Source organism: Megalobrama amblycephala, linkage group LG3, assembly GCF_018812025.1.
Source record: "Megalobrama amblycephala isolate DHTTF-2021 linkage group LG3, ASM1881202v1, whole genome shotgun sequence".
NCBI lineage: Eukaryota > Metazoa > Chordata > Actinopteri > Cypriniformes > Xenocyprididae > Megalobrama > Megalobrama amblycephala.
This window is the reverse complement of record NC_063046.1, coordinates 39,927,216-39,952,733: the sequence shown is the minus strand read 5'-3', so window position 1 is coordinate 39,952,733 and position 25,518 is coordinate 39,927,216. Positions and strand designations below refer to the sequence as shown.

General features: G+C 35.6%; 1 protein-coding gene across 1 annotated transcript; it reads right to left on the bottom strand.

Annotated features, from left to right (window-relative positions):
* Nucleotides 1-1,010: 1,010 nt before the first annotated feature.
* On the bottom strand, nucleotides 1,011-19,795 carry LOC125265255 (Fc receptor-like protein 5). The gene is made up of 24 exons (XM_048185374.1): nucleotides 19,489-19,795; nucleotides 16,601-16,891; nucleotides 13,948-14,286; nucleotides 12,733-12,987; nucleotides 12,347-12,637; nucleotides 11,727-12,008; nucleotides 10,941-11,222; nucleotides 9,591-9,869; nucleotides 9,369-9,488; nucleotides 9,131-9,290; nucleotides 8,786-9,054; nucleotides 5,293-5,556; nucleotides 4,045-4,290; nucleotides 3,832-3,939; nucleotides 3,352-3,432; nucleotides 3,201-3,251; nucleotides 2,833-2,886; nucleotides 2,688-2,750; nucleotides 2,485-2,559; nucleotides 2,338-2,409; nucleotides 2,014-2,067; nucleotides 1,708-1,767; nucleotides 1,523-1,596; nucleotides 1,011-1,288 (listed from the first exon to the last, which is right to left on the bottom strand). Exons 1-23 carry the CDS (start codon nucleotides 19,637-19,639, stop codon nucleotides 1,526-1,528), a joined length of 3,918 nt encoding a protein of 1,305 aa, XP_048041331.1. The 5' UTR covers nucleotides 19,640-19,795; the 3' UTR covers nucleotides 1,011-1,288; nucleotides 1,523-1,525.
* Between the last annotated feature and the right edge of the window lie 5,723 nt (nucleotides 19,796-25,518).

The window sequence follows — 25,518 nt, the reverse complement described above, 5'->3', positions numbered from 1 at the left end:
TAACTGGTTGCATATGTAAGATTTATTGCATACCTTGGGCAGAGGAAAGCTGTTGCTATCAAACATTGTTTACTTATTCAACTGAGTCAGTGTAATGGTGAAGGGATAGGCCAATTGATGGAAGGTTTGCGAAGAAATTTCATGCTCCCTTGTAAAAGTATTTTTTAGTATTTTTAAAATACAAAAATACAGTAATTTATTTTGATACATGGTGTGGCTGCTGTATTTTGTAGTTTATTTTGAAACACTTAAAATTAAGGTATTTGGTATTTTATTTTAAAATACATTTTGATGTATTTTTGTCCAATCTTGCTGTCTGGGATGCTTTGCAATGTAGTGAAGAAAATGAAAGCTTCATACACTCACACACATAAAAATAACACGGCAGACACATTAGCCTAATGCAGTGTCATTTAACTGCATGACCAGTAACACCTTCTGTAACCATAAGTGTGTCTCCATTGATAACAATACTGATATATTCTTTTCATTTCCTTTCTCATACTATGGTGATATGAATAATCAAAATATCATAAAACATTTAATTCATAATTAGTTCCTCTACCTGAAGACCTGACCCTCCTGCTTTGGATAATCAACCAATTAATTTTTTGAAATGTTGTGGGGTTGTTTGTGCGCTAGCCTAAAGACCAGCTTAATTTAGCAAAACAATCATTTCAGGGACATGTGAGTTACAGGCTTATGTTTTTTCCCCTTTCTGTGCATTATAATGAAGGCTTTGTGAAACTGCACAGCTTTTCCAGTTTTTTAAATGACATACTCGTTCCTGCACCAGCTACGAACACATTTTTCTATCATGAATGAAGAGGATTGAACAAATCAGAGTACATGTCACATGTCGCCCCAACACAAAACCTAATCTGTAACGTATGAAAAAAAATGAAAGTAAGAAAACAGTATAGGCCTATATGATATAAGAAAAATCATCTTGTCTTGGCAAAAACACAGGCACTATTTGATAAGACAGGTAACATATTAAACATAAATGCTCACTATAAAATGTTTTACTATATATTATACATGGATATATTTGCTTACATAATATGTGTACAGATAATAAATTGTCTGATGAAGAGCCACTGAATCGTCACCTGTGGTTGGGGCTGTGGTGTGCCAACTTTTCCTTCCTTTTTTTTTTTTTTTTTTTTTTTAACAACAGATAATACAGTATACAGTGCAATTCTCTTTCATTCAAGCATGTACATAAGCATTTGACTCTGATTAATTTGTTCTGCTGGTGTTTGTTCTCTTCGCTGATCTCAGGGACCTTTAAAAAGAGAATCCAGTTTAATGAATTATTCAGGTAATGTAGATAATGCAAACCTCTGTTTTGACCTCATGCTGTTGATGATTTAGAGTTTTAAGATCATAATGAACCTCTGATCATCACAAATAACTGAACTGAATCACTTAAAGCATATTTATATTCTACATGAAAGTGCAAATTGTGAACTAATTGTCAGTTATTGTAAAATCATTGTACAGTTGTAACAATTCTTACATTCTATTTGTTTTTGTGACCTTTCTTCTTTAAAACTTGAGCGTAAGTTGCATCACCAACTTCAGCATCAGCACCTGAAGAACAATTTTTGATAAATTTCTGAATCATTCTGATCTGTTGTGTAATTGTTAATGTCAGAACATTAACCTTAACTATGATGATGTTTGACTTTGTGTTTCTCTCACCTCTATCTGTGTTGTGCTTCAATTCAGAGTAAAAAGAGTCTCCAGACTCGCTGCTCTTCCCTGATAGTGAACAACAGAACAGAAACAGAGCGAAGAAACATAACGTTATACATCTGCAACTACACTAATAACTGATAATCCATGATATTATGAAGAGGAAAAAAGAACCTCTCAAACCACAATTAAACCACATAAGTAATAGTATATTGATTAAAATTGTTAATATCATTTTCAGAATTGAGATCTTACTTTTACTTTAACATGATCTGTAACCTGCTATATATTTCAGAGCATCTCTTTATTTACCTCTGTATTTCTCCTTAGATTTCATTTCAATCAAAACATCAGCAAGTCCAGCGCCTGTCATGGAAAAACAGCAGCTTGATTATCTGACTCTCAGTACAGGCCTGTTTTGATCATCTCTGATATTAATTTTTAAAAGCTCTGTTTCATTCATTCCAGTAAACACAGACAGATGTGATTGTTGTGGCTGTTGTTACATTTCCAAACTGAAGTTGGCTTTATCAGTTCTGTTTATGATTGTAAAAAGAAGCATTATATATTATATCTAGTTAAATGTAACGATTCATTCAGACAGTTGTGTTTAGATGCAGTTTGTTGTGCATTTACCTTTGCCCTTGCTTTTCTTTTTGTCCTGTATATTGATCTGTGCATAAGTCAAATCACTAGGCCCTGCAGTATCTAATACAGAACAAAAAAATCAGTCTGATTATGCAGAACATGCTCAGAAATACTTCAGGAAAAACAGGATCTCACCTTTGCTTTTGAACTTCTTTACTTTTGTTCCAACTTCTGAGTACATCACATTATTTGACTCTGCCGTGGTATCATCTGGAAAAATTAGTAAATTCCTAAAAATATCTATTCATATTTTATGCAATCTAAATACAGACACTATCAGTGTCATTGGTTAATGACTTATGACTTTATTGTCCAGGTGTAGTGAAGAGGGTTTTAACCTTTATCCACAGGTATATTTTTCTTAACAGTGACTTCTGAATATGTGACATCTTCCAATGGCTCTAAAACAAACAAGTCAAGCCAACATCAATGATATTTGTTGACTTTAAATGATAAGTGTTTATGTAAAGTTTAAGACTCAACCTTTGTCTCTCTTATTCAGTGGAGTCGCGTCATTATAAATGTGATCAGAACCTGCTGGACAGCAAACAGGCATTTTGAGGACAAAAGGTAAAAAGCAGTCGAACAGAAATATACACATAAAGCTTAAAGGGATAGTTCAGAATGATATTTTGAATAAGACTGGGTTCCAAACAACATTGGACCACTTTGCATGGAAAACACAGACATTTTTCCAAATATCTTCTTTTGTGTTCCACAGCATAAAGAAAGTCATACAGTTTTGTAATGACATGAGAGTGAGTAAATGTCAACAGAATTCATTTTGTGTGTGTGAATTATCCCTTTAAATCACTTGTTACTGAGTTTTATAATAAGGTTTAAGGCTCAACCTTTATCTCTCTTATTCATTGGAGTCACTTCATCATAAATGTGATCAGAACCTGCAGGACAACAAACAGGCATTTGAAGAAAAAAAAGATGAAAAGTAAGGCGGTAATGGGGAAAAGGGAGGGGGGGCGTTGATTTGTTATTGAGTCTGACCAGGCTGCAGAGGTGAGTTTTCCATATGAGATTCTCCAGATCGAGTTGGGACTGATGTCTGTTGAGTGTTACGGTGCTGATCTATAATAGAGACAAAGATCATTATGTTGACTTTAACAGTATTTTCACTCACATATTTTCTGGATTACAAGCAATAAATGCTCATTTTATTAATAAACATGCAGTGACTGTCTAGGATTCAGAAACTGTATCTTCCATTTCATGAGTTTGTGTGCCCATATAATCTTAGTGTAAGTGGTAAACAGATTTAGCTTGCTGTCTGCTATAGATGGGCTGAGGGAGGATTACATAGGCAAAAATATAAAAGAAGGGGAGGAGGAGGGATACCGAAAGAATTTGTCTCATTGGTATTAATTAGAAGATTAGATGGGTGTACTCCTCCTGAAATTGTTTAATAAGTTCACTTGTTGCTGTTCATGTGGTTTAGTCATTCATAACATGTCATGAACTGCTCCACACCTTTGTTGTTTTTGTGTCTCCACAGCAGAACCAGTGAAATGAGGAACAACAAGAAAAAACTCAATCCTACAGAAACACCAATGACCAGAAGAGATGATGATTGAGGAGCTGTTGAGGAGAATGTGACAAACACACAGATCTATTAGTGAGTGAAAAATATGATACTGTATGATAATATTACAAAAGTATATAAATCACTGATTATTCACAGACCTCTGACTGAGATCCAGCTGTGGAGTGACTGTCCTCTCTCTGTTTTACAGTAGTAGAAACCCTCATGTGACTTTGAGACAGTAGTGATGCTCATCTCTCTTGTTGTCTGATTCTGGACCAGTGATCCGTCTTTATAGAAATCAGCGCTGAGGATCGAGGAGTTTGTAGATCGATGTAAACAGTGTAGAGTCAGAGTCTCTCCCTCAATCACAGGATCAACAGAACTCACCAGAATCACTTCACCATCTACAAACACAAGGATTGTGTGTTAATACTGTAAATAGTGAGGATAGCAAAATACTGATATTTTGAATTGTACTTTTATACTTCCTGTGCTTTTTATACTAGTGTTGTGTAGTCCAAGCTGGTTTATTTTAGGAGCTGATGATTGTTTTGTATAAATTATTAATTATTATTATAATTTTTTTTATTTTTTTTAAAGCATGAGGGTCCATGAGGGATCATATTAATGAGACTGTACAAATTAATATGCATTAGCCAGTTTGCCAAAATGCAAAATAGTTACAAATTTTCATGACAGTTTGTTGGATGTGTATCAGATTTTTAACAACTGGCATAAAATCAGGTCCATTTTGCAGCTTAATCTACCAATTTATATGGGAAGAGACTGCCTGATGAACATGAAAAGTTCCTCAGGAGGAATCGGAAAAAAACAGCTGCTGTTTGTTCGCTTGGTGGCTGTCTGTCTAGAACTCTGCATTGCCTTAATGAACAACACAATGACGTGTGATGTCTGGTATGGAAATTCATATGCTGACAGGCAGGTTGATGGACTGAATGCAAAGTCTGTGATCAGCTGTACAGAAGCCAATTAGTGGAAAATGTGTGTAGACTGTAATTAGAATTCAGGATCCTGGTTTATATGGCCTATAAACTACTATGTACTTCCATCAAAAAATAAGTACCATGTACTGTAAAACACTTTTGCTGCTATTGAGGTGGGACATGGGTAAGGTTAGGGACAGGTTTGGTGTTAAGGGTAGGTCGGGTGTAAGGAATGGGTCAACAATTTAATTACAAATGTAATTACATAAATTAATAACAGATGTAATTACATGCAGGCATTTTTAAAAATATAAGTAAAATATAAAAAATGTATATACACAATAAGTGCATTGTATCAAATTAATAATTTAAATGTAAGTACATAGTTAAGGCCACCTAATAAAGTGGGACTGAATTTAGATTATTACATTAGTAGATGGTGTGACTAGGAACAGGACTCACCATGTACAGTGATGTTTCGAGGATGATGTTTCTCTCCAGATTCAGACTGACACCAGTACACTCCAGTGTCAGATGTGCTGAGAGACTCGATTTTACATGCAGATCCTGTTTGTGTTGAACAAGTTTTTGTGTCTTTGTCTGTGTATCTTCTCACTGTCCATCCAGCAGAGTTACTCTGATCCTCACAGCTCAGAGTGAGAGAGCGAGATGAGAAGTGTTGACTTCTGCTGGGATTGATGACCAGAGACACTGAAGCAGAAACACCTGAAAAGAGGAAAATCTCATTCAAAACTGACAGCACATGTGTGTTTGTGTAATAAAATAATCTCTAACTGGTAATGAAGTACAATTATGTTGAATATTAGTCTGTCTTGTGAATCTGTTAAAGGGTTAGTTCACCCAAAAATGAAATTTCTGTCATTACTCACCCTCATGTCGTTCCAAACATGAAAGACCTTCATTCATCTTCAGAACAAAAATTAAGATATTTTTGATGAAATCCAAGAGGTTTTTTTTATTATTTTTTTTTATCTTACATAGAAAGGCAACAGAATTACCACATTCTAGGTCCAGAGTAAAGAGATCTTAATTTGTGTTTCAAAGATGAACGAAGGTCTTACGGGTGTGGAACAATAGAGGGTGAGTAATTAATCACAGAATTTTCATTTTTGGGTGAACTAACCCTTTAACATCAGTTGGAAGCTACAAGTGTTGAATCACAGATCTCTTGACCTTATTCAGCTCAATTTAATCATTTAGCAGACGCGTATGTCCTTACAAATGATAAACACAACAAAGTGATTCATCGTAAGCAAAGAGCTTAGAACCCAAGAGGCGACACTTCGATACTTTTTTGCTAACAATCACTAGATGGCGCTTTGGTAGCGCGGCCGCCATTATGGGGTGAAAATACTAACTGGACCATAGAATCCTTCACATCTTACGCACTCAAAATCTGCGAATTTTATTGCCAAATCAGAAGCGCAATAGAACAGTTTTTTAAATTAAGTCACCAGTAAATTGTATGGCTCCTACAGTAAATGTTGTATTGTATATGTTTTATTTTACCAGTTGTGGAATCCAACCATTCAACCATCTGAGGTAACGTAGTTAGTATTTCCATTTTATGCAACTTTACACATTTATTAATAGTAAATTAATAATTAATAAATTTAAGATCATCATGTTTGCAGCGAACAATATATTTCAGACCTAGTGGAGTAATAGTAATAATATCTAGGTCTGAATTGAAATAGGCTGTAATGTACATTTTAATGGGTCACGCTTATGATCTCATAATACATGATGCATTGCTGTGTCTGTTATCACATAATTCATACTTTTGGACACTTTTGCTTCAACGGACATTAGACACTACTGCAAAATCAAGCTGTTATATTCATATATTTATTGTCCAACATTCCAATTTTTCTGATGAATGTCCTTAATTTAATTTCATATGTTGGTAATAATTCAGTGTTTATAAGCCTTTTAAATAATTTTAACCCAAACTGGCTGGGTTTCTAGAGAGCAAAGGTTTTGTGAAAAAAGTGGAAGACTTAAACACAAAGTGTGTAAAATAAACAGTTAAAAGGATTTGATGATCACTAGTTATAGTATTTTATTCTGTGTTGTCATCATTCAGGTTGGATTTCAGCTTTAATGTACGTTTTGTTTTATCAAAGCAGCTGATATTGCCATAGAAACTAGAGGACTGCAGACTCGCTTTCACCCCAAAAAGCAGGGCTGCTGCTGGGCGCCGGTGTTGCAATGGAACGTTCTATTGACTGTCGCTTCTTGTTCGTGTATATTCTTTGTCATAAGCAAAAAACATTATTTTGCACTAAAGTTTAAAATAAGACAGGCCTTATTATTATGAGTGTGTATTTAATAGTGCTTCTGATCTGGGGCCCGTTCTTCGTACATGGATTACTCAATTATCTGGATTTTACTGTTGATAATAAAATTGATCCAGGATTGTTAGGTCCTTATAAACTCATCCTGGAGTTGCTGTCATAGTAACAGATCCATATGCTCAAACCTGCTCAGGAGCAGCTTATTTCATGTAAACAGGATTAGATTTTATCATTTTAAGCAGAGGTGATACTTAAAGTCTGTCCCAGCCATTACTTTCTTACAAGAGTACCCTGTTGAACCAGGGACAATAATAACTTAAATAATAATAATAATAATTTATAAATTAATTTAAAAATAATATTATAATGTTGTGTAGTCTGTCATAATATAGACAGCCAGTTTTACTTACTAAGAGTGTTGTGATGATCACTCGACATAGGATCCATTTGCAAGCTTTAATGAGTATACAGGGTCGTAAGGCGATGGTCAAAACAGCAAACAAGAGCAACGGAGAACAGACAATTCGTGGTCAGAGACAGGCAGGAAGTAGGGTAACAGGCAAGTATCACAGTCCAGGTAAACAGGCGGGGGTCAATAGGCAGGCAGCGGAGAGACAGTAAACGGAAACAGACAAGAATGGCAACAGGAAGGCAAACTGGGAAATAACGCTTATAATGACAGCCGGGACAATGATAAGACTTCGCGTCAGTCTGTGTGACTGGCAGCTTAAATGGTAGTCCTAACCAGCTGCAGCTGGCGGATGATCAGAGTCCAAGGTTGGGGCTGATGGGAAATGTAGTGCGCGTCAGTGTAAGTGAGTGAGTGGATGCTATTATATTCCGGAGATGGAGCCCTCTGCTGGCCAGCGGAGGGGATAGGGGTTCGTCTCCGTGACAAAGAGATCTATTTGTGAGGGAATAATTACCTAATAATTTTACTGGATTTCATGTTACACACATGACGCTGTGAATTAATTTGAACTGCTATTATAGCTGGAGATCAGTACTTCAAAAAAAGTGCTACTGTGCGATTAGAAAAATGTTTGTGACCTTTAAAATTAATTGTCAGGTAACAAATCTGCTTCACTGCTAAAATTAAATGAATTGCTAATTATAACATTGAAATTTGAAAATGTAAAGCCTTTTCAAATATAGAAATCTTGAAATAATGGAAATAATTGGGAATCATGTAACAAACTGTACACATTTCATTTATGTATTATATCTTTTATGTCAGGTGTGTGATGTTCTTTATAATGTCATTACATTGCTGTTTTACTGCCAGCCAATCACTGCATTACTGATCATGGTTTCAAGTATCAATACAAAACAAATACGTGCAGTAATCTCAGACAACTTAATTCAGATATTTTAATCAAATTCGCCAAAATTAATTTAAGAACCAAACTATCCAGAGATCAGTTATCAGGATGAGAAGATCTAGATTCTGTCAAATCATCTCAGATGTATTAAGCAAGGTACGATGAACGGACCCCTGGTTTAGACTTGGAGGAAATTGACAGCAGGGTTTTGAGGTTGTCATTGGTTTAAGATGGTTTTTCCACCATGTACCAGAATATGGATGTAGAGACTGCAATTAAATACAAATATGGATGAGCTCAAATATAAAGACTCACCAGTGACCCACAGTGGCTGTGTGCTGCTGTTGTGTGTGTAATAGGCTGGTCGTCCTCTCTCTGCTCTGCACGTATAAACTCCTGTGTGCTGTAGAGCAGCAGGACTGAGAGTGTAAGATCCTCCAGCTCCTCTGCTGCTGTCTGACAGAAGATCATGATCTCTGAACCAGCTGAACGTCCAGCCTGTAGAGGAGCCTGAAACCTCACAGATCAGAGTCACTGATTCTCCTTCAGTCAGCCACGGCTGTGGAGACACTCGCACTGCTTGCCTGAGCTTCATCTGCACAAAACATCATGAGTTACAGAGCCATAGAGAAACTGATGGAGAAGCTGATCACAACAAACACAAACTCACCTGATACAGTCAGTGTAACAGCATCACTGCGCTGAGAGATCTGAGTGTTTATCAGTCCTGTACAGGTGTATTTACCACTGTGAAAGTGATCAACACTGCTGATGTTCAACTCTTGTGTTGAGCACAGACTGACAGCTTCTCTGTGTTTCTGTTTATTGACTCCACTGGTGCAGCACTCTTGTTTTGTACATTTGGCAGAGTTTATATTCAAGTTGTTGGTTCCATTTATTTCCCATCTGTATGTCCACTCAGTGTTTCCTCCCCACTTCATATCACATCTGAGAGTGACTGTTTCTCCTCTGAACACTCGTTCATCAGGTCGTACCGTCAGCACAGCTTTAGGACTCTCTGTACAAACACAAATTATTGCATTTATTTTTGATTCTAAGTTTTAGACGTTCTGTAGATATTGTCTTTGATCTGTATGTTGAATCACATGTTCTCTCTCACCTGTAACATTGACCCACAGTGCATCACTGTAGTTTGTGTAATAGACTGGTTTCCCTCTTCCAGCTCTACACCAGTAATGGCCTCCATCAGACACTGAATCAATCTTCAGTCTGTAGGAGTTTGTTTCTGTCTTCTCTGTCTCAGGGTTCAGTGTGTGTTTGTACCAGTAAAAGTCCCAGTATCCAGTGGACGGATCCATGCCACAGGTCAAATTCACTGTGTTTCCTGTCAGTGCAGCTCCTGCAGGATCTGATGTGAGTTCAGGCTTTGGCTTTAGACCTGCAGGAGAACAAGAACAGATTCAGATCCTCAAGAGTCAGAGTTCACCTGTGTGTGACAAATCATTGAGTATTTGTCTGCAACAGTTGATACAGAAGAGAGTGTTGAAAAATATGGATTTTACATGAGCATTACACAGATCTATTTAAATTCAGATTATTTAAAGATCTAGTTTGCTTGTAGTTTGTGTTGATTAAATTAAATGTTTGCAATTATTAATATAACTAACTACAAACAGTGATATTCCCAGGTGAAAAAAAGTACACTATAATGTACTTAAAGTGCTCTATTTTTGCACTAATTTTGTACTTAATATACTAAACATTCTTCTTTAGTACTAATTATGATAATCTTAAGAACATCTAAGTGTACTCAACTGTGCTATTTTGAGACACCATGAAATATGAACTAAAATGTGCTTTTAATATACTATCTCTGTATTTAAAAAATATATTTAGTTACCACTTGTAGTACACTATGGGTTCAAATGTACTACACAAAATAGCACAGTTGAGTACACTTAGATGTTCTTAAGATTATCTTAATTAGTGCTAAAGAAGAATTTTTAGTATATTAAGTACAAAATTAGTGCATGAAAATAGAGCACTTTAAGGACAGTATAGTGTACTTTTTTTCACCTGGGTTCATATCCAGTCTACATGTATGTGTCAAGGTTTAACTGTAACAATAATCCAAAGATGTGTGACGCAAAAAGATAATGAAATAACATTAAGTAAATACCAGAAACTATAAAGCAATTCAAACTAGAATGACCATGAACTAAGGAGCCATTTACACAACACCATTTTTAATAAAAAAATAAAAACTTTTTATGTTTTGGCCGTTCATTTACACGACAACGCAAACTTAAAAACGCGATTCAAAGTGCACGTTTTTGAAAATTATACTGTTATCATCTCTGTTTAAACTACAAAAACATGAATTTGTGAAAACGAATTGACAACTGTATTTATCATCAGTGTGAATGAAACATCTGAGAGTGAAAGACTCTTGACTGGTTGTGATCATGATCATGTAGAGAGTTTATGAGGACAGTGATGTTCAACTCACCCTTCATAGAGAGAGAAACAGAGCTTGACTGTGATGAAACTGATCTTCCATCTATGTGTCCTTTACACGTGTACTGACCCTCATCAGACTCAACAGCTTCAACAATACTGAGAGTGTCTCTGTTTACAGTGTAACGCTCAGATGCCTGTAACAATGCACTGTCTTTATTCCACTCATATCTCCAGTCACTGCGATCAGACTTTATCTCACACGTCAGATTGACTCTCTCTCCAGTGAATACAGATCTGTCTGGTGTCACAGTCAGTGTAGGTGTGGGTAAATCTGTGAAGAAACAAAAACAAAGTGAATTTCAGGGAAAACTATTATGTAATTTTTTTACAAAACTAGTTTATACATTATTTTATCTCATATTTCATATCATTTATTCTGGTTTGCTGTTGTACTGTCATTAATTTTCTCATGTGTTTTGAGGAGGCTCCGGCTCTGTCACGTCCTCATACAATCAGTGTTGAGTTCATTTATAGGTGTTATTGGTCATATTTTTCACTAGTCTTCTGTCTTCTTTTTGTACAGTAAACTATGTAATTTATTTTGATTAAAGGGAAGTGTGTCTTTTCTGCTCCCGTTTTCAATAAAAAAAATAAATTTGGGCCGTTCATTTCCACAACAATGCAAACTTAAAAACGTGACTCAAAGTGCACATTTTTGAAAATTTTACCGTTATTTATCATCAGTGTGAATGAAACATCTGAGAGTGAAAGACTCTTGATTGGTTGTGATCATGATCATGTAGAGAGTTTATGAGAACAATGATGTTCAACTCACCCGTCACAGAGAGATAAACAGAGCTTGACTGTGATGAAACTGATCTTCCATCTATGTGACCTTTACACGTGTACCAACCCTGATCAGACTCAACAGCTTCAACAATACTGAGAGTGTCTCTGTTTACAGTGTAATGCTCAGATGCCTGTAACAATGCACTGTCTTTATTCCAGTCATATCTCCAGTCACTGTGATCAGACTTTATCTCACACGTCAGATTGACTCTCTCTCCAGTGAATACAGATCTGTCTGGAGTCACAGTCAGTGTAGGTGTGGGTAAATCTGTGAAGAAACACAAAAACAAAGTGAATTTCAGGGAACAAAGTGATTTTCAGGGAAAACTATTATGTAATTGTTTTACAAAACTAGTTTATACATTATTTTATCTCATATTTCATATTTATTCTTGTTTGCTGTTGTAGTGTCATTAGTTTTCTCATGTGTTTTGAGGAGGCTCCGGCTCTGCACCGTCCTCAGACAAACACTGATCAGACACACCAACTGTGAAACTGAACTGTGATTATTTCCATCTCTAAACCAGCTGAATCTCCACTGAATGTTTCCTCCTCCCTGTATGTCACATGTGAGAGTGACTGTGATGAAAAGATGAACAAACTCACCTGATACTGTCAGTGTAACTTTATCACTCTTCTCTGTGTACTGTGAGGCTTTAGTCTGGGTTCCTCTACAGCTGTACACACCAGCATGAGACCAATCCACATTTGTGATTTTATAGTTCTGGTCTTGTCCTCTGCTGTAATAGATCTGGTCTTGTCCTCTGCTGTAATCTTGATTTTTATACCAGCTGTACTGCCAGACTCCTGTCTCCTGTATGTCACATGTGAAAGTGACCGTCTCTCCTCTAAACACACGTCCATCAGGCTGAACACGCACTACAGGTTTGGGTCTCTCTGTGAAAAGAGCAAACAACACACTTCATGTTTGAATTTTTTAAAACTCAAAATTAACTTTTATTGAAAACTCTACAAAGTGAAAGAGCACTTACCTCTCACTGTTATCTTAACATTACTGTACAGAGTGTAGTAGTTTCCTCTCTCTGCTCTGCACTTGTATGTTCCTCCATCAGAGACACTCACAGAACTGATTGTTTTAGTTTCTTCATCAGTGGATTCACGGTTTGAGTCTTTCCTCCAGAGAAATGTCCATCCAGTTGACTGTCCCATGTCACAGCTGAGAGTAACTGTGTCTCCAGTGAACACTGAACTCTGGGGACGTACAGTCAGATTTGGTTTTGGTTTATCTGTAAGTGTACAGTGATTCAGTGTTGAGATCATCTATAGGTGTTATTGGTCATATTTTTCACTAGTCTTCTGTCTTCTTTTTGTACAGTAAACTATGTAATTTATTTTGACTAAAGGGAAGTGTGTCTTTTCTGCTCCCGTTTTCAATAAAAAAAAAAAAAATTTTGGCCGTTCATTTACACAACAACGCAAACTTAAAAACGCAATTCAAAGTGCACGTTTTTGAAAATTTTACCGTTAACGTCTCTGTGTAAACTACAAAAATGTGAATTTGTGAAAACAGTGAGGTCATGTGCATGTGTATTACATGTTCAGTCTCTAGTGTTTCTTTACTAAGTGACATCGCCATCTACTGGCCTGTGTGGTATTACAAATTTAAGATGTGTTTAAAATCTGCTGATATGTCCTGACATAACTTCACATGAATAACTAATGTGGGCATTCAAGGTGAACACAATCCGTTTACTGATTAGATTAAATAGAGTTTCCAGTGAGGTGATTCTGCAAGTCTCTGATCTTCCTACTGAGAGCCAAACTATATATGAATGTTGACATAGTCTTAGTTCTCATGACCAGCTGCTGTTTATACCATCGGGGTAATTTTCCTGTATTGTCTTTAGGTGCTTTTGTTTTAGTGGTCACTACTAAGGCTTTGTGTAAGGTCAACACTTTTAAGGTTTGCCCATTGAATGCCTATAAAACACAATATACAGCTCCCTTAGTCAGACTGGACAACTGCAGCGACCAACAGCATGCTCTCAATAAAGGATCCTACTGAAGATACACCGAGTCTCCTGGTCTTCGCTTCTGACCTGGTAATAATAATACAGCATTTCTAGTTGCCTTCATGATTCTGGAACGTTGAATTTGCAATGTGATGAGGTCATGTGATGGTTAGAATTGTTTATTGTTGAATATTGGGATTCGTCTTTTTAGGAGGACAATGATGTTCAACTCACCCTTCACAGAGAGAGAAACAGCAGCGCTTGATTGTGATGTGTTTGGTCTGTTATTTCTCAGTCCTCTACACCAGTACTGACCCTGATCAGATGCAACAGCTCCAACAATACTGAGAGTGTCTCCATTTACAGTGTAACGCACAGACTTCTGTAACTTCACACTGGATCTGCTGCCTTTATACCACTCATATCTCCACTCATGTGTCCAGTCTCTCTGATATATCTGGTAATTTCTCTGTCTCCAGCCACTGTAAGTCTCTATCACACACTTCAGATTGACTCTCTCTCCAGTGAATACAGATCTGTCTGGTGTCACAGTCAGTGTAGATGTGGGTGAATCTGAGAAGAAACACAAATGTGTTCATATTTTGTTTAAATCAACTAAATGGTTCCATTCTTATTCTGCTGATCACTTTAAAATCTTGTAGATTCTGTAAAAATTATCATATATGTTGCATCCCATACATAAATCCTATACATATATCCTATACAACAAATAACTGGACAGTATGAACTTTGTCTGAGCTTTAATGTCTTTTTCTGGTCATGCAAAGCACTGAGTTTTGACAGAGGTCTATTTCTGTGAATTGTTCTGTTTTCATTTTGTTTGTTTGTTTCATAACGTTAGTGATCAGAGATGACTTTAAACTAGGGGTGTAACGATACTCTCATGTCACGATATGATACACAATACTGAACTCACAATACGATATTATTGCCATAATATCAAAAAATGTACTGTTGAATAAAATGCTAAATTTGGTATTACATTTGAGGTGGAAATAGGATTTGGTGCTGGTAACCCAACGCACAGGACAATAGGGACAACAGAATAAAAATATTCATGATTCTGAAGCTGAAAATACAAAACTATTTTAGACGAATATGCTTGCACTAGATATACAGTATTTAAAATAATGTAGGCCACTTTTTTACTGGTAACAAAAGACATTTGACATTATCAGGACCCACAAATATTCCCCCATTTCATTATTATGCATTATACTCAACATTATACATAGTAGTTCACTGTAGTGCTGACACTAAAACTCTGTAAGCTTGAATTTTTTCTCACACAGTAATTTTCATTTTGGGTGAACTAATTGTGACTATCCATGATAAATGTTGTTGCATTTTTGTATTTTTATATATGTGACATGTTATATTGTTACCACCCCTACTGTAAACTGTCAGTAAATCTTCGAGAGGTTTCATGTTTTGTTTGTAAATCGTGTTTGTCTCTGGACAGTAATGTTTGGGTTGTGCTCAGAACTAGTTATTCGTGATCATCTCAGGTTCATGCTGGTCAGAAAGACTGTCTGATGTGCTATGATGTCATGATGATGCAGACTAAAATACTCTTCTTAGTCATATGACTTCATTCATATAAATTCGTAGGACTCATTTCATAACACATTTATGGTGCTTTTGTGTCCTTTTTGAACTCTGAAATTTCATTATGTCATTCATTATAATAGTGATCAGGGCATTATTAAAAAATATTTTTGTTCTGAGGAAAAAAGGTATATAGATTTGGAACAACATGATGGTGATTAAACACCAATGACAGAATTGTAATTTCCAGGTGAGCTGATGTTGAAACTTTGGTGTGAGTGTCAGATAAAATAAATCTTAAATATAGGAATATTTGGTCAGATGAACTGTAAATCAAAACAATGACAAGATCATCTGAAAATCAAGGCAAAGCTTCATTTGTTTAAAGACTCACATATTTCCAGTAAGTTCAAGCAGCAATTAAGTAATTAAATACAAAACATGTTGAGACCTCTGTGTATAGTTTCATTCTGTTTTGCTCCTTCAAATGGTTTTGAACACGAGAAAGGAGAAAACTGAGCGGTGCTTGCCATGGCAAAACTCAGCACTCGGTTGCTGGGGTGGCATGAATGGTTGCTAGGATGTTGCTAAGATATTCTGAGTTGTTGCAAGACGGTTGCCAGGGTGTTCTGGGTGGTTGTTATGGTGTTGCTATGCAGTTGCTAAGGTATTCTGGGTGGTTACTAGGGTGTTGCTATGCAGTTGCTAAGGTATTTGGGGTGCTAAGGTGGCATGGATGGTTGCTAGGCCATTTCTAGGGTATCCTGGATGGTTGCTAGGGTTTTGCTAAGGTATTCTGAGTTGTTCCTAGGCGGTTGCTAGGGTGTTCTGGGTGGATGCTATGGTGTTGCTAGGTGGTTCCTATAACATTCTGGGTGGTTGCTAGGTGTTGTTAGGCAGCTGCTAAGGTATCCAGGGTCATTGTTAGGGTGTTGCTAGTTGTCACAGATGGTTACTATGAAGTTTTTATTGAGTTCTTAGTATGTTTTAGCCTGATTTATCACTTAGCTAATGGTTATTAGCATGTAGCTATTCACTGCTAGCATGTTGGAAGTCTGCTTGCTAGAATGAGTCAAAAGAGCTGACCTCGATCTCTCTACAATGTTCTGATACAGAGATACAGGTATGGCTGAACGGTTGCTAGGGTACTCTACATGGTTTGCTAGGGAGTGGTTTATCAGCTGCCAATGGTGATACTCCAAAGGCTGCTTGCCAGTATGAATGATATAAACCAATCCCCATGTCTCTAAACCACAGTTTCTCGATCGGATGTGTGATCATAAGAGAGAGTTTATGAGGACAATGATGTTCAACTCACCCTTCACAGAGAGAGAAACAGCAGAGCTTGAATGTGATGAAACTGATCTTTCATCTATGTGTCCTTTACATGTGTACTGACCCTCATCAGATGTAGAAGTTCGTTGAATAATGAGAGTGTCTCCAGTGTGATGCTCAAGCTTCTTTAACATCACATTTTTGTCTGTACTGCCTTTATACCACTCATATCTCCAGTCACTGTGATCAGATTTTATCTCACACTTCAGATTGACTCTCTCTCCAGTGAATACAGGACCATCTGGTGTCACAGTCAGTGTAGGTGTAGGTAAATCTGTGAAGAAAGAAGATGAAGAGCTCTTTCAGTGAACTAATCAGAAAACGTTATCTGATCTTCTGAGTTCCTGGGGTCCATTCTTCATACCTCACTTAATCCACCTGGGATGATTTCACAGATGCCAGATCTTCTAATCCTGATAACTGATCTCTGGCTAATTTGGTTCTTCAAATATATAGATATATATTTGAAGAACCAAATATATATTTATATTTAAAAAATATCTGGATTAAGTTATCTAAGATTACTGCACATTCTTGTATTTATCAAAGGGCAGATATATCGATACTCAAAACCATGATCAGTAATGCAGTGATTGGATGGCGGCAAGACAGCAACGTAATGACATCATGAAGAACATCACACTCCTGATGAAAAACTTGAATTTCTGGACCTTTATAAGGAAAGTAACCAAAATGACATAAAACTATAAAAGATAAATGAAATGAGTACTGTTTGTTACATGATTCCCAATTATTTTACGATTTCTTGAATTTGTACAGGCTTTACATTTTATTTCAATGTTGTAATTAGCAGTTCATTTAATTCTGCATGTGAAGCAGATTTGTTATGTGACAGCATCAATTAAATTTTCTTATAGGTCAAGAGCATTTTTCTAATGGCACTTTTCTAAGTTATTATAGTCCCTGGTTCAACAGGGTACTCTTGTAAGACAATAAAATGGCTAGGATAGACTTTAAGTATCACCTTTGTTTAAAAAGATGAAATCTAATTCTGTTTACATGAAATAAGCTGCTCCTGAGCAGGTTTGAGCTTACGGACCTGTTGCTATGACAGCAAGTCCAGGATGAGTTTTGAAGAACCTAAAAATCCTGGATTATGTCAAATTGTCAACAGTAAAATCCAGATAAATGAGTAATCCATGTACGAAGAACGAACCCCATGTGGAGAGAAAAGTGTTGGTCTCTCCTCCATCTGAAAACTCACTACAGGTTTAATGTGATTCAACATTAGATCATCTGACTCATGCACATACAGTTCTGATGTACCGGGAGTGTGTTTTCAGAATACAAAATGCCGACGCCAAATGTATTGATCTGTAATTTAAAAAAAACAGAGTGGATGTGGGCTTTCCAGAAGCCCCTGATGTTGAGACCTCAGATGAGGCTAACGCTAGCGGTTCTGGTAAGTTTTCCTTAGCGTCACTTCATGGCCTCTTTACTAGCATCAGGGAAAGAACTAAGTCAGTTAACCAAAACTATCAATACAGCGATGTACTACTTCTGAATTACAAGTGAAAGTTACAAGTGAAAGTATTTCAGGAAATGCTACTTTACTAAAAGTTCATAATGATACAAGTACTAGTTTGATCAGACAAGCTGTGTGTCATGTCACAAAATGATTCAGATTGAAAGCGTCAGCACACGCAAACACCAGTTAAGTTTAGATAACATCCCATGTAAACAGTCATCCGGAATCCATCAGTCGAAACAATCTCAATCAGAATGGTAAAAAGTGTGCATGTAAACAGGGCTAGTATTGATTAACAACAGCTCCTCATGATTACTTGACTAGGAGTATATTCTGAAATCTAGATGAAACCAGTGAATTTGCCACTTTACATTATCTCTATATCAAATCAGGTGATTTCAGGTGAACACTATATGTATCACTCTTCTTTGTAGCAAATGAGTTTGTTAAAACACTGTTGCAATGGCTGACCTTAAAATAATTTAACATAAACTAAGGTTAAAGGGCCCTACAAAAGGGAACACTAATCACAATGGTGACTTCACATTTTAAACATTTCAAACTAACTTTAACTAGAGCTAAACGTCTAAATCTGAATGAACACCTTTTACACCCAAACTTTTATAAGTGATTATGGGAACAAGTTGTTTTAAGCGTCCTGTCATGAGGTATTAAATAGGCTGAATTATATCCAAAGCTGTATTTTGTGTGTGCTGGCTTTACATCAGTTGTGTATCTAAACTGTTCATTAAGAGCAGGTGTTCATCACTAATGGTCAATCATCACTTGTTTAATGAACTGCATGAACAATTCAACAGTTGACACTACAAAGAGTAGATCCTACACTGCTTCAGTGTTAGTTTTTAACACCTGTGAAAGAGGTGATTTTTCTGTGCTTCTAAAAATGTATCTGACACACATAAAGCTGAAATTATTATCAAAAGTGTAACCGATTGCTATTGGAGCTTCAATGTGCACATTAATGCAGACAAAACATCTATTTTCTATGTAATACACATCTCATTTTGTATTAATTACATCAAAAATATTTGTAATTATTGGTAAAAACTAAATGAAACTGATATTTATTTCTAGCCCACATGTACGTTCTTTTGTATTCACATATAACAGCTGCAGATTGTATTTACTAAAGTCAAGAGTGTGAAAAAAGAGTGCCGATTTAAACTTGCAATACGGTCATGTGACAGTTTAAACCATTTATTGTTGCATAATGTGATCTGTTTCACATATACTATTGTGAAACTGTAAGATAGAGTCTATACTGTACAGAATTCAGTAAGCATTCTGAACAAAACCACAGTTTCTCGATCGGATGTGTGATCATAAGAGAAAGTTTATGAGGACAATAATGTTCAACTCACCCTTCACAGAGAGAGAAACAGCAGAACTTGAATGTGATGAAACTGATCTTCCATCTATGTGTCCTTTACATGTGTACTGACCCTCATCAGATGTAGCAGTTTGAATAATGAGAGTGTCTCCAGTGTGATGCTCAGGCTTCTTTAACATCATATTTTTGTCTGCACTGCCTTTATACCAATCATATCTCCAGTCACTGTGATCAGACTTTATCTCACACTTCAGATTGACTCTCTCTCCAGTGAATACAGATCTGTCTGGTGTCACAGTCAGTGTAGGTGTAGGTAAATCTGTGAAGAAAGAAGATGAAGAGCTCTTTCAGTGAACTAATCAGAAAACAGTTCCTGGGGTCCATTTTTCGTGCCTCGCTTAATCCACCTGAGATGATTTCACAGATGCCAGATCTTCTAATCCTGATAAATGATCTCTGTCTGACTTGGTTCTTCAACAAATTTGTGGATTTGATTAAAATATCTGGATTATGTTGTCTGAGATTACTGTGTGTTCTTGTGTTCCTCAGAAAGGGCAGATATATCGATACTCAAAACCATGATCAGTAATGCAGTGATTGGATGGCGGCAAGACAGCAACGTAATGACATCATTAAGAACATCACACTCCTGATGAAAAACTTGGGACAAACTTTAAGTATCACCTTTGCTTAAGATCACCTTCGAAATGTAATCCTGTTTACATGAAATAAGATGCTCATGAGCAGGTTTGAGCTTACAGACCTGTTGCTATGACAGCAACTCCAGCATGAGCTTCGAAGAACCTAAAAATCCTGGATCATGTCAAATCATCAGCAGTAACAGCCAGATAAATGAGTAATTCAGTGTAAATTCATCTGAATAAATGGCCATACAGCAAAATGAAATTAACACCCCTCAGTGTTCTTATGTGTCCACACTACAGAGTGTTAAAATAACTCTGAAGCAATGTTGCAGTTAATTAGAAATTAGAGGGCATCTATTATGCAAAATTCACTTTTCCATGGTGTTTGAACATAAATGTGTGTTGGCAGTGTGTGTACACAACCACCCTATCAATGATAAAAATCCACCCAGTGCTTGTTTTTAAATCCCCATAAATCATAAGCTATGTCTCAGAACACGCCGTTCGTAGATTCTGGGCAAAGTGACGACACTTAACTGAACAGGCCCCTCCCACGATTGTTGATGGACACTGCCATTCTAGCATAGACCCGCCCTGAGTGAGCTTTGACATTTGGTGTGTTCCAAACGGGATATACTGCCCTCAGAAGTGCCCACCATATTGAAGGGTCATTCCAAACCGAAGTGCTCAAAACTGGCTACTTCAAAGGGCCCTTCGGAACGAAGGATTTTGAATGGTACAACTGATGAACACTTCGGGCCCCCATGACCCTCTGCACAGGGAATGGGTACAGGAGGATCAGAGTTTGATTTTACCTATAAATGTATGTATATATTTTTCTATACTACTGTCATATTTATACAAGTTAGATTTGGTACATTATTATAGTCAAAATGACAACATTACTTTACTTTACAGCTATCTTTATCAGTCCATTCAAATGTTTCAAATACACTGACGCAATATATAATATGGTGCGATAAACTGAGAGAAAAGTACAACTTATCAGTATATTTTGAGAAACTTTCCTGTTTAGAGTTGGAGCCTGGGCCAACTTCAGCCTTGAAGAAGCTGTGAATCAAGTGTAATTTGTATGTGCGCTACAGTAAGTGTTCAGATCCTTTATGGGTGCTATTGGACAACTGACCTAGAAGGACATCCTGTGCCTAAATCCAGAATCGGAAATGGATGGAGATATGCGTCTGACTCTCTGTCTATGTGTGGAAAATTACTAATTTTGTCTAGTTTTCTTAGCCAATCATAATCGTTTAACCTGAAGTAATGACGTAGTTAGTAGACTCTGTTAGAGTAATTGTTGTGGAAATGTGAATGTACGCAGAGCGGCCTACGAACTCCTTGTGAGACTTGAAGCTGGCTCCTGCTGATGAAACTGCAAACTATTCTTCAGTAAAATTTTCTTCAATTTATTTTTTTAAAATTTGACTCTGGGTCTTCATTCATCATATCTGGTCTTTTGGGTCTTTAACCTTAAAATTCTCCTACAATATTAACAGTTCTGTGAGCTCTTTTATTTATGCAGTATTTTTTTGTTTTCTTAAATTACAAACAAATGTATGTAATGTTCAAAATAATCACTAATTAAACAGTAACAAAACAGTTAAATGATAAAACAGTCAAATGAATGGCAGCCAAAAAACCCTGTAGAATTTAAGTAAAATATCCTAATTTAATAAACCGAAAAATACTGTTATTTTACAGGTATTTCCTGAATTATTACAAACAAATATCTTCACTTTAAAAAATATCATAAAAATGGTCAGTGACTGGCAGCAGCGGTTGCCAAACAAACAAAAAAAAAAAACATTAAATTAATATCCTAATTTAAATAAAGTGCAAAAAACTTTAATATTAAATTTAAAACATAAATTTTCTTTAAATGATAAAAAATACTGTTATTTTACAGGTATTTCCTGATTTGATTCAAATGACTGGCAGCAACAGAACATTTAAACAGTAACAGATCTCTCAAGATCTCAGCATATTCACTTATTACAATCCAGACTTTATTTATTTTATTCAAAGGTTCTTACTGAGAATTAATAGAGGTTTAGATGTTGATGTCTTATTGAAAAAAAAAGTTTGATGTCACCATTATGGAAGTAAGCAGTCAGAGAAAAAGTCAATGGTCAAGAGCCAAACTAAAGCAAACTTCTCTGACTGGTTTAACTGTGTTTCTAATGCATGTTTGTAATAGCAAAAAATGCAGGAGAAAATATGATGATTTTGAGTCACTGATTCACTAATATCACAATGTCAAATTTCTGAATATATTAACTTCATATGATTTTTTTGTAACCTTAAAATACCGTGGAATCATATTATGATAACTTGGTATTCTGATTTTAAGTCATTATGCAGAAAATGTCTTCAGCCATGTTTTTTTTTTTTGGAGCACAGAGCTTGTTTTGTGATGACGTTCAGAGTTGATCTGATTTTTTTTTTTTTATTATCACAATTGTTGAGATTCATACACTGATTCTTGATATCTGTGTAAGTCTGAATGAACTGAAAACATTTTCTGCATAATGATTTAATAAAATTGTTTATAGTATCACAGCACTGCAGCACTGTTAATATTAAACAATTTAATTCAGCGTTTCTCAAAGTGTGGGGCGCACCCCACTTGTGGGGAATAGGGACATGACAATTTGATCATTTTTGTGCCCATCTCTATTAACCTTTTGAGCGGTACCACATATGAGATTTTTATTTTTGTGCCCCTGAGAGTACGGTCCCACATATACAGGGGCGGATTAAGGTGGTCAGGGGCCCCTAGACTGCATGCTCTTTCTGTGAGGGGGGCCCTTAATCATTATGCTTTACTGGAAAAATTTATTTATGCCATACATGGTCCACACGCAAATATTAAGGTTAACTGGCACACACACACACATTGAGACAGCCAATACTACAGTTTTTCTTCTACATTCCTTCAACCACCATACAAAGATTTTTGCCCATCTTTTGGAAAATGCAGTTATAAAAGTAAAAAAACTAACATTTTTACCAGTAGATGGCTGCAGAGCTCCACTATTTGCTATGTGCTATTTGAATGACTGAAAGACATCTTTCCAGTTGGATTCATTTCTAAATGTTATGAAATCACAATTATAACAATAAAAATTACTTTTTGTGAAAGTTTAGCATTTTTTGTACTGAAAAAAATCAGTTTTTCAATAATATCATCAATAATGTAACCCATAGAGACCCCACTTAGAAACTGGACAAAATCCATTCTCAAAATCAGAAACAACGCAAAACACACATAGACAGAAATGAAGTGGCACACTTCCAAAAATGCAAAAAATATCCCCAATACAAAATGGACACTCTCACACACACACGCGTGCACACAAAAATAAAAATTATTTATTTTATTATTTTATTATTTTTATTATAAAATTATTATTGAAAAACTGATTTTGCCCTGCACAAAAAAATGCTAAACTTTGACAAAGTAATTTTTATTGTTATAATTGTGATTTCATAACATTTAGATATGAATCCAACTGAAAAAAAACCTGAATCCAACTTGTGAAAACATGTCTTTCAGTCATTCAAATAGCACATAGCAAATAGTGGAGCTCTGCAGCCATCTACTGGTAAAAGTGATATTTTTTTTTACTTTTAAAACTAAATTTTTCAAAAGATGGGCAAAAATCTTACACTAAACCATGTCAAATTATCCATGTTATCCACATGAATGAAAGTTAGAAATCTGGGCCTTTTATAAAGTGAATTTTACATAAAAAGCTGTTCATGCGTAAAAAACTATTTCAAAAAATATTTTTTAATTTATTTATATAAATTTAAAAGATATCACGAATCCTCCAAAAACTGCACAAATGTTGAGAAAAAACATTAATAAACAGAGTAAAATTACATTGGTTTTTAAAAAATATATTATATTGTTACAAAATTACATTTTGTTGCCCGGGGTCCCCGAAGACCACAAACGTAACTTTTTTTTTTTACACTAACATAAAAACAAGATATCACTCCAATTTTTATTTGTAGATCTTCCCTAGAACTGGGAAGAAATATGGTATTCATTCTGTTATCACTTGTACGTCTACACACGTTGTTTATTTGATTCGGTGTCCTTGTGGTTTGGGCTATGTGGGAAAAACTTCACGTCAATTAAAACAAAGAATCAGTGAACATAAAAGTTCTATCAGAAGAAAAGATGTTAATTATCCAGTCGCTGCCCATTTTTTATCTTTTAATCATGATGTTTCTTCCTTACGCTTCTGTGGGATTGAAAAAGTGAGTGTGCCACCTAGAGGGGGCGATATTGAATTGCTCTTACAGAGACGTGAATTGTTCTGGATTTTTACTCTTCAGACTTTATCACCTATGGGTATGAATGATGAAGCATTGTTTAATGTGATGTTATGAAATATGATCATTAGATATATGATATCATTAATAATACTCCTTTATATTTATATATATATATATATATATATATATATATATATATATATATATATATATATATATATATATATATATTCTATTTTATTATATTGTTGAGTTAATAATGTGATGTGGTGTTAATGATTATTTAATCACTGATCTTGATTGGATATTGATGATTCTTTGTGATTCATGATGTTTTAAATACAATGGAGTTTGAATACAATGTTTATGCCTGATGAAGATCTTACGATCGAAACATTGCTAATAAAGTGTCTTTTTTATTGGTTTGCAAGTTGATAGTGTGCGGGATTCATTTTTTTGTTTTTTCATATTTGTAGATCTTAAAAGTGTTAACCACCATACAAAGTCTCATGCCATTTGGACAAAGAGAACATTTTTTTTTAATTTGAGCAAACATCATTTGCGGGTCAAAAAGACCCAGAAGACCGCACAAGGGCTAGAAACAGAATAGCATATTATTTTATAGGTAGAATTTTAAATTGTGTATAATTTATACAGGTGCTGGTCATATGAATAGAACATCGTGAAAAGGTTCATTTTTTTATTGTAAATTATTTTTAAAAATGAAACTTTCATATATTCTAGATTCCCTACATGTAAAGTAAAACATTTCAATTTTTTTTTTATTTTTTTTTTTTTTTTTTTATTTTTTTGATGATTAGAGAATACAGCTCATGAAAGTCCAAAATCCAGTCTCTCAAAATATTAGAATATTTCCTAAGATCAATCAAAAAATGGATTTTCAAAACAGAAAAGTTCAAGTTCTTTAAAGTATGTTCATTTGTACACTCAATACTTGGTCGGCAGCACATATTACAGCAAATGACTTGCTCCTAGCACAAATGACAGCATCAGTGAAGTGTGGCATGGAAGTGATGAGCCTGTGGCACTGCTGACTCACTATTGAGCCTTCAGATGATCTGTATATTGTTGGATCGACTGTTTCCTCATCT